A 17,037-nucleotide genomic window follows, 5' to 3' on the forward strand; every position below is an offset into this window, starting at 1 on the left:
CTAAGAACCTGTACCAATTACTACTGTGTGAGTCCCTGGCTCTGCCTCCATCAAATGTACAGGATGAAAGACAGATATTCAACCTCTGAAATGATGTAGAATATTATACCAGACTTTATATGAGAAGAAGAAAAATAAGTAGATTTCATTGGAAAAGGTAAACCTCAAATAACTTTTAGTCTTGATGGAAAGGCTTAAATATTTGGAGACAGGAATGAAGATGCTGTTGGGAGGATGAAGACAGGTAATGTGTTTAAAGGTGCATTTTAAACTCTCTTGCATCACACATGTAAGGTGTTATCATGTCTGAAGTACTCCTTTTGTTCCCTCAACAGTTAATGCAAGAGATATACCAAGCTGAGCAGCAGGAAAAGTAAGGTCTATTGAGCATTCACTTGGCTTTACAAGAAAAGAAAAGCATCATTCAAAGGTTAAATACCTGGTCTCATTTAACATGCACAGTCCTCATGGAGGCAGAATTATAAAGGTTCAGGCCCTAGCTCCCTGACTTAGTTGGTGTAGGACCTTAGGCAAACTATTTAACTACTACAAGCCACAGCGTTCTGATCTGTTAAATGGGAATAAAAGTTACTACACCTTACAAGCTTTTGTGAGGATCCTATAAAGCTCCCAGCATTTAGTCACTTAATACATGGAAGATTCTACTATTGTTATTAGATATTTACCTAGGCTTAGCAATGTAACCAAATAGGTCCTCTTTTCTGTCAGTTGATAATGAACCAACATTTATTTACCTTGCACTTCTTACAACAAAGACCATCACTGCATTGAGAGTCTTGAGTTAAGGTGCATTTCTTACAACACTCTGCTCCTTCAAGGACACATTCCTAAGGAATAGAAACATTTGCATTACATCAGAAAATGGTGTAATTTTTCTGAAAGTACCAGAATATCTTCTAAAATAAATGTAACACCTCACAGTGATAAGCTTTCTTCCACAAATCTTATAAAATATCCAGGTATAACTCCTGCTCTGTATGTCTGTCCCAGTATGTGGACCTGGAATGGCCTGAATGACCCTGAAAAGAAAATCATCAAAACACCCAAAGACTTACTGTCGGGGTCCCACAGTCACACTCCTCTCCAGTTTCAATGAAGCCATTACCACACTCAGGAGGATCCAGAAGCTATGGGATGAAAACCAAAAAGCGAATCAAAATATAGACAGATTAATATCAAAGGCCTTACAAGAGTCCCTAAGTACCACACCTACGCTTCTGGCACGTCTGTCAGTTATCCAAAAATATATTTTTATTTCCCTAAACAGAAAGCATGACTTTCTATAACTTTAGAACTGGGAACTTTAGAACAGAAATGTCTAATATTGTTTCCATGTCAGATTTAATCATATTTACATATCTAACATAAATGCCATCAAAATAAAAGATGATCTACCCATTGACTAAAGCCGAGCCAGACTGAAACTGAATTTCCTTCAAAGAGAAAGCAAGAGATTTAGAGTCAGAATGTCTGGATTCAAATCTTGGCTCAGCTGCTTATCTTGGGCAAACGGCTTGCCATCTCAGAGCCCTCGAGTCTAGCATTTAAAACAGGAATAATGCCAGCTGTCCCTCTACACCACAAATGGTTGTGAGAGTCAAGTTCCATTAGTTCCATCACCTATGAAAAGCCCTTTATTAATTACATTTCCTTGTACAACAGAAAGTCACTGCACCAACAAGGAAAATGTCACAAAAAATACCACCAATATATATTTAATACAAAATGTAGACATAGTTCTGCATAGAACAGCAATAAGTCGTTTGCCCTGTACTAGAGTATATTTTAAGACTGTTTAATTTTTAACTCTCCATCAATATTATCTTTTCAGTATAGTTTACTTTATGATTATAGGTAAAATTAGGAAATATAATTGCTATATTCTAAATATATAATATTCATTAAAAAAATCAAAGTCTACATATTACAGAATGGAAGTGAATACACACCTACGCACACATGCTGCTTTCTGAAAACCAACTAAAAAGCAAGAATCATAAAAAAGAATCCCCACCTAATTTCAAATACTCTCTTCCAGACAATAAAAGAATCAATTCATCTCCAGATTTCATTTTCAGTTGAAAGGGATCATAACTAATGACACAGCTTTGAAAGATAAACCTAAAACTTATCCAGATGGAAAAATACTCTTACTCTCTTATCTCTGGGTTCAGAATAATAAATTATTTTCGTAAAAAAGACTTGATTTTTTTCCTTTATTACAGCAGGAATTTAGTTCAATGATCACTTCTAAAACTTTTGGAGTTAAAGTTATTTCAGTGCCATGTGACACATTTCCTAAATTTCCCTGAAGTGAATAGAGAATGAAAGCTGGTAAATGATTACAAAGGCGACGCCACACACCGCTTGGTACACAGAAACACGTCACAGTTGACCTAATTAACAAGGACAAAGGTTCTTCTTTAACATGCAGTTTTCCCAATGCAGGAGGAAGACCTGCTTTCTACTCAGTTGGTAATCAAAATATGTTCCGCAAGTTGCAAAAGCCTCTGACAAAGTCTAAGCACAGAAAGATTTTTTTCCTTCTCTTCTCTAAGCAAACTTGGTTTGCATGTTGAGAAGCACTTGCAATTTTAATCACACTGCTTATCCTGAAAGGCAGTGTAGGGAGTAATGAGGATAGATGCAGGGCCCTTTTTACTGGTATGAGTTATGATTAGGCATCCAAAGGGCGAGGGGGGAACTTAATAAGAAAACAAAAATAGAAAAATAAAATAAAAGCATTTTTGTAAGTTAACCCCAAATCATCATTTGGCCATATAAAAAGACAATAAAACTGTTTCAGAAAGCAAACACTTATTTCTACCTGTTTTCTATTCCCACCAGAAAAGGCCCAAATAATGCTCCAAGAATAACTTAACTTAGAAAATAGAAATACTTTTTGTAAATATAGAAAATGTGCATATAGCCAAGTTGAAAAGCTCTCTTTTATGAGACCCAATGCCTGCAAAATTTGTGTTTATTATACTTTAGAAAGAGTAATAACTGGTAACTCTAATCACACTTATTACCTTAGAAGGTTTGTTGAAAAGACAGGCACCACCACCACTATTCAAGAAGTCGTGGTACTCTTCAATGTTACACTGGGTGAACTTCTTAGGAAGGTAATAGCTACAAGACAGAGGAAAGTTAATAGCTGGGTACAGGTTTTGTCTACCTTGTTTGTACATTACTCTTAAAATTAAACATTTTAAAATTATACATTTTCTCAAAAATGCAAAATAAAGTCTATTTACCTACTTATGCATTCAATCCCTAAGAATTTTATTCAATCAGTATATTTCTAAATTCTTCATTTGATGACCACTGGTGATGATGGATGGGTTGTTCATTATTTGTGGGCATACTCAAAGAAAACACACATGCACACACACCCCTGGCATTTCAATCAAAGAATATAATAATTTGATTAGCCCTGGTCTAGCTTAATGGATTGAGTACAGGCCTGTGAACCAAAGGGTCACTGGTTTGATTCCCAGTTGGGGCACATGCTTGGGTTGTGGGCCAGGTCTCCAGTAGGGGGCATGCTAGAGGCAAGAACACATCAATGTTTCTCTCCCTCTCTTTCTATCTCCCTTCTCCTTCTCTAAAAACAAATAAATAAATATTTTTTTAAAAATAAAAGAATAATTTATTTAATAATAACTCTTTTCTAAATATTATAGTTGGGCTAGAATCCACACTGCAAAGCATTCTACAAAACAACAGACCAGTAGTCTACAAGTATGTCAAAGTCATGAAAGTCAAAGAAAGACCAAAACTGTTCCAGACTGAAGGAGGCTGAAAAGCCATGAAAACGTGCTGTCTGATTCTAAGATGACAGTTTTGAAAAACAGAGCCAATGGTGGATGAGGGCTAAGAATAAGGTAATTCTATTGGTTGTATCATGTTTCTGTAGGAGGATGTCCTTGCTTATAGAAATGCACATTAAGGTGTTTGGCAGTGATGTGGCATCAAGTTAGCAGCTTACAATTCAAGGACAAAAAGGTTCTTTGTTATTATTCTGGCAACTTTTTAAGTTTCAGGTTGTTTTATAATACAAAAAAATGTATACCAAGTAAAGGGTCAATAGAGAAAGAAAAGACTAGAGAGCAATTTGGCAATATGCGTTCAGATCTTCAAAATGAGAAATATCCTTACATCTAGTAATTCTACCTTTAGAAAGTTTTCTTAAGGAAATAATTAGCTATGTATACAAATATGTCTGAACAGATATTTATAGTGGCACAGTTTATAATAGCAGATAACATGAAAATAAACTAATGTGCAACAGTAAGAAAACTGTTACTTGTGATATACGAATAAAATAGAATACCATGCAGTTATTAATCATCATGGTGTCCAAGAATAAAGGCTCAGAAAAGTGACTATATTGTGTTAAGTAAAAAATGAATAAATAGTTATATATCCAACTAGGCTCAGATTTTATAAAAGAACAATAAAAATAGAAAGAGAAAAACTACTGGATTTAAACATTATTTTAACACTGTTTATTGTAACATTAACCATAGTTAACTTTGGATGGTAAGGGGAAAAAGTGATAAAAATTTTACTTTCTATATTTTTCAAAAATTGTTTTACATTGAACTTTTACAATAGTGACAATACAATTAAGATAATAAGTTTTTATGAAGTCTCTCCTACTGCACTGCAAGGACTATGTTCACTTATATCCTTCCTTCTTGCCAGCATCATGGTTAACACTTTATGAGTAAATTAATGGAATTTACAATGATGATGTACTCTAAACTCATTTTTCAAGTGTTTCATGTCACAGTCTCCAAAATAAAGTTGTCTTGTATTTAAATTTCCTGAACTAATTTAATTCCTTCACTTCTCTTTTCTAACATGCCATATATTCTATTCTTTATTTAAAATATTTCACACATATATTACTTCCTTTTTCTTTTTTTAATTGTATTAAAGTTGTTGAGGTAACACTGGTTAATAAAACTATACAGGTTGCAAGTATACAATTCTATAATACATCACTTATATATTGCACTGTGTGTTCACCACCCAAAGTCAAACCTCCTTCCATCACCATATATTTGACCCCTTCTTACCCTTCCCTTTTCTCCCCACCCTCCTTTCCCACTGGTATTCACTGTACTGTTGTCTGTGTCTAGGAGTTTTCGTTTTCTTATTTGTTCAAAATTTGTTGGGAAGGCTGCGTGGTCTAAGGTGCCAGAGTCAAGCTCCACTTCCCTTTTGTCAATGCTACACCCTAGCCATTTTTTTTTTTCATCACCAAATCTACTAATCCAGCCTACACATCTCTGCTAGAATTATAAAGCTTAAACAGGGCTTTCTTCAAGTTTCCTCTTTATTCTACTGGTCAAAACCTGAGATGGCTCCTACTGTCAAAGAAGAAAGTCACTAACTCTTGGTGCAGGACCCTCAGAAGTCAAAGCCTAGCTCCACCCCTGCCCTGCCAAGGGCCCTCCCCTCAGCCAGGCCAAGCCTCCTGCCCATTGCACAGCTGGGGGCTCAGTCTGCTCTCCAACAGTGACAGCAACTCTTCCCTCTCAGAGAAGGTCTTTTTATGTATGAACAGTTGAAATGTATAGTTCCTCTGCCTTCACTGTGCCACATCTGACTTCCTATAGTTACGGTCTGTGCTGTTAACCTTATCACATAATTCCTCTGACACACCACAGCCCTTCAAATACCAAAATTAGATATCATGTCTCTCCCTAGGCTCTGCCCCACACCTTCTCATGTGCAGAGTAACATATCTATTATATTCAATTCATTTTTAAAGTTTTAATTTTTACACATTTAAATAGGAAAGTATTCAATTCAAAAACAGTTTCCAACATTTAGCATTATAGAGGAACTTCAAAAAGTAGAATGGGAGAGAATGTACTCATAGGAAATACACATCTAGAATTAGTGCTGTTAGCCAATGTTTGGCACAAATCAAATTATATATTTGATCATGCCAGACAATGTTTTATGCAATGAGCTTGTGCATCTATTTGATGCAAAAAGAGTTCAAGGCAAAGAGTGAAACACATTTGAGTGTTGCCATTTGATGTTGCTGCACACTATGCTTAGTGCTAGGCATGTTATCTATAAAATTTTGTGTGTATAGTTAATCAGTATGCTGGCTGATGTGGCTCAAAGGATTAAGTGCCAGCCTGAAAACCAAAAGGTCACAGGTTCAATTCCAGTCAGGGCACGTGCATGGGGTGCGGGCCAGGTCCCCAGTTGGGGGTGTATGAGAGGAAACCAATTGATGTATCTCTCATATATCGATGGTTCTCTCCTTCTCTTTCTCTTCCCCTCTCTCTAAAATATAAGTTAATAAACAAAATTTAAAAAAAAACAAGAAATAGTTGATCAGAATAATCAAGTACAATATACTGAAGAACTTTTAAAAGATCCTCTAGCATAAAATTTAATTGTTGAAAAATTGCAACTACAGAAAAGTACCTTTATAATTTCCTCTTATTACTAAATAAGGCCAAAAAAAGTTTTCAATTACAGTTTACATTCAATATTATTTTATATTGGTTTCACGTGTGCAGCATAGTGATTAGAAAATCATATTACTATACAATGTGTTCCCTCTGATATTTCAAGTACATACCTGGCACCATACGTAGTTATTAGAATATTATTGACTATATTCCCTCAGCTGTACTTTACATCCCCACGACTGTTCTGTAACTACCAGTTTCTCAGTCCCTTCACCTTTTGCACTCAGTCCCCCAACTTACCTCCCCTCTGGCAACCATCAGTCTGTTCTCTGCATCTACAAGTCCATTTGTGTTTTGTTTCATTGTTTATTTTGGTTTTTAGATTGCACGTATAAGTGAAATCATATGGCATTTTTCTTTATCTCTCTGATCCAGACATTTTTAATAAATATTTTAAATATATGTTTGTACGTACATTCCTTCCATTTATTTTCTTTGTCATACATATCTTGGGAATTCAAATTTCAAATATAATCAATAAATATTTCTTGAAAATGAAGTCTACATGAAGTCTATTATGGTATGAGATCTGATAAAAATATAATTAATGTAAGATGTAATCCTCAACAATTTATAACTAGTTGGTGAAGGGAAGCATAACACAAGCAGCATTAAATTATAATACAGGAGTTAAAAACTGTAATAAGTCTCAAATGGCTAGAATGTGGTTAGATAAAGAAAAATGAGAACTCCAGATGAAAAGAATACATTAAAGAACTTGAAAGAGTCTGGAAATTTATGTACAATTATGGTGAGCAAATTTTTAAGAAGCTGAAAATCCATGTAGGATTATGGTTAGCAAATCAAAAAAAGCTGGAAACCCATGAATAATTATGGTTAGCAAACGGTCTTGAATAACAGTGGAAAATGAGACTGCAAATGAGGTTGAACAAAGATTATGGACAGCTAAACACTGGAGAAAGGAATTTGAACCTTATCTTTTAGACAACAGAGACTCAAAAAAGTTCTGAGCAAGAAAATGATAGGATTCATGTGTTTGACACAGGAATCTAGGTGCATTAAGAGGATAATGGAGAAATCGTGCCATACACACAGTCAGAGAACTAGAGCTACACATTATCAGCATGGATGAATCTCACAAACACATAGTTCATCATAATGAGCAAGTCACAGAAGAGGGCATATAGTGTGATGCCTTTCATATAAACTGAAATGCAAAGCAATGCTGTGTATTGCTTCAACAAAAAATGCATATATATATATATGCATTTTTATACAGTAAAAGTATAAAAAAAGAATCTGTGAATGATGTGAACCAAATTCAAGGTGGCAGTGACCTTGGCTGGGTCTGGGGCCAATGAGAGAGACCACACAAAAGGTATTTAACTATGTAGCTAGCATTTAATTTTTTTTTAATCTGGGTAATAGTTTATGTGTTCGCTCTTTCATTCTTTATACCTTTTCAACTATGGTGGAAGGGGAGTTCAGGAAGGGAGAGAGGGAGCCTGTAAGCTGGATGAATATCTGGAATGTTATTGAAATAAGAGCACAAGATGATACAAGTTTAAAGTAAGGTGGTAGTGATAACATTGGCAGAAAAGGAATGGTTGTAAAACTTATTTAGAAAGAATAAAAGGTTAGTGACTGATAGTGTGTGAAGGGTAGGACAGTATAAAAATAAAAACCTTTCTCAGGAGGGCAACTGAGCACAACTCTTCCCACTCCTTGCTCAGTGAGGCACCACTGGTAGCTTGAAATCACCATGGCAGTATTTGCACCATAGGCTTCTATATAGGGTGGAAGGCTGCTGGAAACCTGAGACGCTACAGCCCTGAGCTCTTTTCTTGTCTTTGTTTTTGAGAGTCAGCTTACCAGCACAACACTGTTTATAACCCATTTAATTAGAATTGAAGAAGATAAAAGAAATGGGAATTGATATGTAAGCCATCAAGAACAAAGTTGTTCATTTTCAGCCCACGTTCAAGGTTAAAAATGTCTTTGATCTTCTAGTTTAACTGACATCAATTGGCCTCATAAATAAGAAACTACTTTGAAAAATATTTTACATACAAAACCAGTGAGAAAATCTACTTCTGATTTTCTCTTAAATGCCTATGGTGAGGAGATTCCGTGCACTGGTTATTGCAATGTCATATTTCTAAGAAGACAGTAGCGCAGCAGAGAGGAAAAGTGAGTCATTTTCAAACACAAGTGGCTCACCCAGTGTCTCCCATTATGCATCCAGACCATGTGTCCTCACATCTACACTCGCCTAGGAGAAAATGAATACAAATGCCTTATTACAAAGTAAAAACAAGTGCATTAGAGCAGTTCCAATTTTCAAAAGTATATCTTCACTTTACTCTTCACATAACTTTAAAATAGGAATACCTGCTTTCTAATTTCCCTTCTATTTGAGGTTTCTATGCAATGTATGACAACAAAAATCTACTGACCTTCTCAAGATTATGTAATTGTTACTAATATCAAATCTTATGAATATTTTAACAAGTGAACATATTTTTAAAGAATTCATTTAAAATAAAATACAGTGAAATAGCAATGATATAATGACACACCACTACAGAGTCCTGGTTTCATAGGCCTTTATGAGAATCCTTAGAACTCCTCATTCATTTTTCAAAGCCTCTGCACCAAGGCTGCTGGTACAAGGCAGTATGGTGTACTGGTTAAGCAGAAGGTCTTCAGAATCAGAAATACCCAGGTTCAAAACTTGGGCTTGCCCTTTAACATAAACTTGTATAAAGTTCAGACATTAACCTTTTAAGATCTAGTCACCTTACCTGTAAAATGAGGCTAATAATGCACATCTTACAGGACTATCTAAGGATTAAATGAGAATCTAGATGCAGATAATAATAGCACTCAGTTATTTGAGTTATTAATATACAGAATCATGTTTATAATTTTTGTTATTAAAATCATAAAATAAATATGCTTATAGTCAACTCACACATAATACATGGTATTTGACTATTCCTGGTGAAGTAACTTGGGAAAATGTACTCCTCATAGATGCTAAAGCTAGCATATTTTACTGGGTCCACATTTTACTAAGCCCTTTATTAGTTCTACTCCTACCTGGCAAATTCTCTGTGGTCATACTAAGAGGTATTTCAAATAAACATTAATAAAACAGTATGCTTACCTATATGCCTAGGATTCTTTATTAACCCATTTAAAATTACCTACTTGAGCTTATTTTGTCCTTTTTTAGGTTAAATTCAACTACGATTTTATCATCATACAGCTTGAAGTGTTTATTACACATGCAGAAATTTTCATTTGTAATATAAATATATATTACCTTGTATTACTTTTAAAAAAATATTTGTGCTCTGGCTGTTTACCTTATATTATCATTCAAACTCTTTTTATCAAACCACTGAATTAAATAATCTCATTCTTCAAAATATTTGACAGACAGTCTATTGGAAATACAACCAAACCACATGCTTGCTTAAACTTACCACTTGCTAACTTTCTTTTGTCTGAGATAATACCAATATTATGGGCTAATGACTGGGCAAGAGTAACTGCCATTAAATCAGTTTTTCCAAACTAAAAAACAAAAACAAAAATAAAATACATGTAAATGCAAATTATTTTTTATTTAAGATGGGCCAGAAAATGACAACATATTTGAAAGTAAGTAATTTCTAAGCATTTTATTTAGCAGAAGTTAAACACATAATAGCTAGTACTCAACTGCTGAGCATTTGGGAAGAAGTAGTAAGAAATAAATCCATGTTGATTAATTCTTACAGAGAAAACTAGAAGCCAGGGAATCATCAACTTTTTGTTTTGGAAACTTAAATCTAATTCTGAGTCCAAAGTTACATTCTGGGACCAGTGACATTCTGGAAAACATAATACTTTCATACAATTAAACCAGTCTGTTAAATAATAATAAAATAATAATAAAAATGTGTAAATTATTTGAAACTTGTTCATCTTTGCATGTCCACTTAAAAGCCTGAAATTTCCCCAAACTAAGAACACGTGGCTTCAGAAAACGCACAGGATGTGGTGATAATCTTTGGCCCAAAGAAATTTGAGAAGACCTAGGGACATTTTTTAAAAAGTATATAGCCACCCAGAAACTCAAGTATTTCTCTTTTAGATCACTTCCGTCAGGTTTAGTGCCTTAGCGATAGAAGAAACCCTTTGAAAACACTGGTCTATTTTTTTTCTCCAAAAATTTGCCAAGTATCAAAGAAGGAAGAAAATTTCCAACTGGGTTGTTTGGTAGTAAGCCAAATAACTCAGGGAACTACCTAATTCTCTGGAAAAATCAATTAAAGTAATAAATAGGGCCTTACTGCCCATGGAGGTAAAAGTAAATATTTTCTCTATATAATCTGTAAATAGCTAAATCTGGAAATCATTCTAAGTAGAACATGGACAGAATTATCAGATATTATCTTCTATTATTTACCTATCCTGTCCTCTGGTCATTTATAGTAACCACATTGGTTGTTAATAAAACAACCTAACATCTGGAGAATGTGGAATACTGAGAAATTGTCTCTTAAATATTAGGAAAACATTTTCAGCCATCATACCACTTTGTACTGTATAGATGTTCACACCTACTTCATTCACGCCTCCTCCTTTCAGCAACGAGCAAATCCCACCAATATAAGCTGCCCCGCTCCGGCTACTCTCAAATTGACTTCCCCTTTCAGAAAAGGAAATGAAAAATACTTACTGCTCACAGTTCAAATATCATAACACCTCTCATTATTAATTTACCACACTTATTTTCTCAATGCACATAACATTTGTATATTATACATTCCTGAAGGAAGGAAGGAATAAGAAAATTGTTTACACACATAACCAAAGAAAAAGGTTTATAAGGGATATGTTTCCCATATAATCACCAAATACCTTCAATAGATCTATATCTATTAAAAAACAATTACTACTGTGATGTACTCTGAAAAAGATACAAAATCACTACTGTGGTATTTGTTAAAAATGCATAACTTGAGTTTCATAATGAGAAAATAGAAGTCCCATAATGAGGGATGTTCTATTCAGTAACTGGCCTATATTCTTCAAAAGGTGTTTGGTCCAAAATGAACAAAGAAAGGCTGAGGAGGCCTTTCAGACTAAAGAAGACTAAAGATACCTGACAGATAACGCAATGAGTGATCCTGCACTAGACCCTGGATTGGAGGCAGGAGAGAATTAGCCTCAAAATACAGTATTGGGACAATTGCTAAAATTTGAATATAGACTATAGATTAGATAAAGTACTATATCAATATTAAATTATCTGGTTTTAATAATTTACTATAGCTATATAAGGAAATGTCTTAAGTATTTAGTAGTAAAGGCCAGTAAGTAAACATCTCCAAGTTACTCTCAAATGATTTAGGAAAAAAACTGATAGATGGCTAAAAGGAAGAAAAGGAGGTAAGAAGGATAAAGAAAAGAAATCATAAAACAAATGGGTCAAAATATAAACGACTGATCAATCTGGGTCAAAGGCATAGGGTATTTCCTTGAAGCATTCTTGCAACTTTTCTGTAAGTTTGAAATTACATAAAAATAAAAAGTTACCTACAAAATATACTCTTTTACTTCCATTTATAACTTTCTTCAATAAAAGCTCTGACTTTGGATGTTAGGTTTTTAAAAGCTATTACATATAACTTGCTATTACATCAAATATGCTACTTACCAAAAAGAAAACCCTGTAAGAGTGAGAAAAATAAAAGACAAACTCTGGAAATATCACTAAGCTCTCAACTTAAATCAAAAACAAAGACAACATTAACATTTAAAAGACAGAAACCTTAAAGAGTATAATTAATCAGTTAAAATACCCTTTATGAGCATTAACAGTATTTTCACTCAGTAAATGCTTTGATTAAAACTCTTGAAAATTTAAATGAAACATACAGGGTCCAGCCGAAGTGAGGCTTACTTGAGTGTGGTTGGTAGGGCACATGAATGTCTCGCACAAGGTGGACAGCAATTTGAACAGTTCACCTAAAATGTCATATGGTGTGTTTGAGTGTGATATTGTTATGTTAAAGAATTACATGCTTATGATTTTGTGATAAAAGATTTTATAATAAAAAGGGGCATTATTTGTGCCAGACCCTGTACATGCTATACTAAACTCAAAATTAAACCTCTTATATTTTCATGTTAATTTCAAGCAAATTATACTTTAAAACTTTTTCCAAATGTATCTTCCCTGTCGAATCCTAATTGCATCACACAGTAGAAAGGATACATCTCAGGCACAAGTCATAGAGCATTCAATGTAGAACCAAAAAAAGTAAAAAATCATTACAAAAGTTACGTACGAAAAAAGGTGAACTGCATCACTTTTCTCTTTGATGAAATCCCTTCTGTATTTCATAAACTCACGCAGGGTGATCAGTGGATTTTCAGATATGGCAAACTTGTTGTCAGCTGCCCAGGTTTCCATGGCAACCAACACTATCCTCGTCTTAAGTTGGTCTTTGTATATCTAGTATATAAGAAAATGAACATACCAGCTATACATAGGGTAAAATCGAATGTTTTATGAACAGAACTATGAAGGTCCTTTTATAGAAACCCCTTGAGTTTTAGTTAATTTAAGAAATTTCACTTTTCAAGAAAGATAATTATTTTTCTAATTTACATTCATTTCCCTTGAGTAACAGAGAACTGACTCTCTACCAAGTAATACCCAAAGAAGAGCACTAGTTAGAAACAAAAAAACACATTTTGACCCTTATTCAAGGCTCTCCCTGGGTCCATCTCCTGGCACCTAAACAAAGAGTCATTACATACATTCTTGAGTTCCCCTAGCAAAAATGGAACAATGAAGACTCTCCAAGAAAATCATTTTTATACAGCCCAACTGTCCCTGACTAAGTTCGTGGAGAAGGTGCCAGCACTGCCTTGTCAGAGGAAGCTGTGGAAAGCAGGTGCAGGAGGATCATTGAGTTGCATCATTCCCACAGCACCAGGCACCCCCTGGAAGATGGCAACTCTTACACTGCTTTCCACTGGTGGAAGGACATGGTGAGTATCTGTTAGGGCCTAGGACCCAACCTTTTCTTTTCCAATGTGAAAAAAATACAGGAAGGAACATTAGGCATAAATCTGTGGCTAATTTTGGCCACTACCTTTTATCATCTTCCCAGCCAGATATGAGAGTCAGTAAAGTCAACTGCAAGGTGACCAGGGATTTATGGGATACCTTGGCTGAAGCATTAACTTAAGAGTAGTGAAAATATAAGACCATACTATGCATTCTATTAATAATCAAGAGATAAAATTCCTCTACAGCAACACTGAATTGGGTTGATACTTACTAAATCTGCCATGTTCACCACAGATTTCGCATACGTGTTGGTATGTACAACTGAAAGCCGATGTTTTTTAAACTGAAAGCAAAAAAAAAAGTAAAAGGCTTTCAAATAATCATCAGCAAATAATCACCTCAGCAGAGAAAACATGGTGTAATTGAAAGATCTCTAAAGTTTTCTATAAAAAAAATTGATAAATTGAAAGTCCTCTATATGCTGCATAGTCTGAGTAAAGGCTCTTTAAAATGTGAGGCCTCCATTTATTCATCTGTGAGATGAAGAAAAAAATACCCATTCCATCCATTTCACAAGTTTATTTCTATCACGAGATTGTTATTTGAAATGATTAAAGCATCTTAAAGTTATCTATGAATTACATGACATACAAATATAAGTACTGTCAAAGTCAAAAAAGTGAATGTGAATATTGCTAAAAGTAAAAATGTGCCTAAGTCCTGTAGGACTCAGTCATAAGGAAAAGAAAGCCGAGAGGATCACAAAGAGGTAGCTAATAGGCTAGATGTGGATCACATATATCTTTTGTTTGCCCTTAATGCTGTTTTAAAAATCATGTAACACCATGTAAAACCTGATTTTTGGCTTCATTTGAAATTAGCATCTTCATAAGGTAATAACTGGTAACTGCTGAGAAACAGCTGCTCCCATTAGACAGGGCTTGTGACTTCCCTTTTGCTGCAGGCCACACCCCTCCCTATTGTTTAATACCTGACTCACTTTATTTGTGTTAACTGCATAAAGATGTCTACAGACATCTGAATTTGTGATATCCCAAAATGTCCAAAATTATGTTTTTGAAACTTGTTTTATAAAAATCTCAGGGAACAGTAACATTCACTGAATTTGAAAAGGTAGAAAGATAAAACTTAGTCTTAGCCTGAACAAGAAAGAATCACTCAATCTTGATAGCACTGTCATTAAAAATAATTAAAATTAATATTATTTGTTTAATCATGTGTAAATAAATAACATTTTCCCTCAAGTAAATCACTCAAAGTAAATCTAAATATACTTTTATCTGAAATTAAGGAAAATCAAGCAGCATCCATCACTGAACACTTAATTCAATAGTCTGGTTACACAGAACAATTAGCATTATAACTCACTGCTATGCTGTGACTATAACCATATGATTACCATGTGCCCACGAATTGAATATACAACATGCTCATGAAATTAATATATACAACTGAATATAACAAAATAACTGACTCATCAAAACTGGAAGTTTTCGCTAGGTTCTTATCCTAATCTTTACTACTTGGCCATGTAAGTTTTTCCATATGGTTTACAACAAGACAGAAATAGAACGGTTGCTTTCACTTCGGTAGGATAAAATTGAACATTGCAAACTAAAGTGTCACATTACCGGTGTTTCACTTACTTTTTCGATATAAAGCGGGAGTTTTCATTTATTTTAAACCTTGCCATTTTAGTAAGAGGAGATATTAGGCCCTACATTAGTCAGGTTAAGAGCTGACATCAGAAGACTCAGAAATATTTTTGGAACCTTACCAAATACTGTTAGTTACTTTCACCTAAAGGGATTTCCTACTTGTAGGTTATTGGTTATATTTGCTAAATACATTTGGTTACACAAATACCTTGTCTAGGTGACAGGTTTGTGGGCCTCTTTCTTCTAAACATATTGCAGCACTGACCAGTTTAATCCAAGGTTCAAGCAAGTTCAAACAATGAAAAATTCAGCAAATCCTACCATGAGATGATCGTTCACAATCATCAGTTCAATGTATTTGGTTTCCTCCTCTACATTTCGAGGACGTCGCCGGAGCTGCAATATAGTAAAGGAAATGGCATCTAAATAGACCCTCCAAACTGGGCTGTGAAAAACTAAAAAATATGTTATACGTTAGATTCTGAGACTCTATTAATCTTATGGTAGAAAGTTTGTTCTCTTTCACAAACCTCGACCTACTTACCCTACCTCCTAGACCCTAGTAACCACTTTTCTACTCTGTTTCTATGAGTTTGACATTTTTTGTTTTTTTAGATTCCATTTATAAACGATACCATGCATTTTTATATTTTGGACCTAAGGCTAAGTAATATTGTGTTGTACATATACCACATTTTCTTGATCCATTTATCCATTGATGGACACATTAATAATACTGTATTATATAACTGAAATTTGCTAAGAAAGTAGAACTTCAATGCTCTCACCCCAAAGAAAGGTAAGTATGTGAGGTGACAGATGTGTTAACTCCATGGTGGAAATGTTTTCCAGTGTACATTTAAATATCTTACAGTTTTATTTTCAATTATACCTCCATAAAGCTGAAAAAACTTAAATAGGAAAAACTAAAAAATATGGAAAAATAAGCAAAACCATGCCCCCACTTATTCATTTAGTATTTATTTTTTCATTTTCATCAATTTACTTCGGATTGGAGTAAGTAAACCATTTACATGGTTCAGAAATTAAAGAACTATAAAAAGTAGAGCACAAAGGTCTTCCAGTCCCCTCTTCCCTTCTTCTTAGTCTTTACCCTTCCCCGACAGTGGGTACAGCACAGTCACAGGTTCCTTCCAGAAATACATATGCATATAAAATCAAAGAATATATATTTCATGTTGTACTTTCATTTATTTCACTCAGGCTATTTTAACAACAGATCTCAGAGATTATAATAAAATGGTTAATTTAAGCTCCTAAAACCCTCTGAGAGGTCTACAGGGAGTGGGATGATTGGCACTTTTATCCTTTAATCTCCAAATGTGGGATTGAGATGTGCCCCTTCCTCTGGGAGGGGTCAGGGGGTTCCCCAAACGACATGGGAGCTCTGATAGGACAGTTTTGAGAGTTCCCAGGCAGTCTTGGGTTATCTAGTGCAGCTCTATCTGTCTGTTCAACAACAAATTTTCTCCACCTTCAAAATCATGACCAATGAATGCTACTCACGAGAGTCACTAAGGCAGCCATAGCCCTTTGTTCTCTGCACTTAGTTCTCTGCAGTTAGTCTGTAACACAATCTTAACGAGATCTGCAAAATTAACTTTTTCCTTATGTCATGCTTTAATATACAGTTTTTCAATAAATCTGTTTGCTCACTTGCCCAAGGGTCATTCTTATGATGCGGGTATACAATCAAACTAAATCAATAATGAATGTGTATTTTGAGTACTGCATGTAAGATAAACTAAAAATTTTCTGCTGTGTGGATTTT

At 34.5% G+C, this 17,037-nt stretch overlaps 1 protein-coding gene across 16 annotated transcripts in view; it reads right to left on the reverse strand.

The window, feature by feature from the left end:
• The window catches only part of ADAM22 (ADAM metallopeptidase domain 22), a 225,794-nt gene that overhangs the window by 52,805 nt on the left and 155,952 nt on the right, over positions 1-17,037 (reverse strand). For all 16 annotated transcript variants that reach the window (XM_045826929.1, XM_045826916.1, XM_045826915.1 and 13 more), the window contains exons 9-17: positions 15,567-15,641; positions 13,838-13,909; positions 12,836-13,002; positions 11,106-11,190; positions 9,980-10,070; positions 8,709-8,760; positions 3,054-3,153; positions 1,077-1,148; positions 756-848 (exon numbers count right to left, since the gene is read on the reverse strand). In XM_045826929.1, the coding sequence (XP_045682885.1) occupies positions 756-848; positions 1,077-1,148; positions 3,054-3,153; positions 8,709-8,760; positions 9,980-10,070; positions 11,106-11,190; positions 12,836-13,002; positions 13,838-13,909; positions 15,567-15,641 (807 nt within the window). The remainder of the gene's footprint in view (positions 1-755; positions 849-1,076; positions 1,149-3,053; positions 3,154-8,708; positions 8,761-9,979; positions 10,071-11,105; positions 11,191-12,835; positions 13,003-13,837; positions 13,910-15,566; positions 15,642-17,037) is intronic.

Source organism: Phyllostomus hastatus, unplaced genomic scaffold, assembly GCF_019186645.2.
Source record: "Phyllostomus hastatus isolate PE091 unplaced genomic scaffold, TTU_PhHast_1.1 phas_scaffold_78, whole genome shotgun sequence".
Taxonomy (NCBI): domain Eukaryota; kingdom Metazoa; phylum Chordata; class Mammalia; order Chiroptera; family Phyllostomidae; genus Phyllostomus; species Phyllostomus hastatus.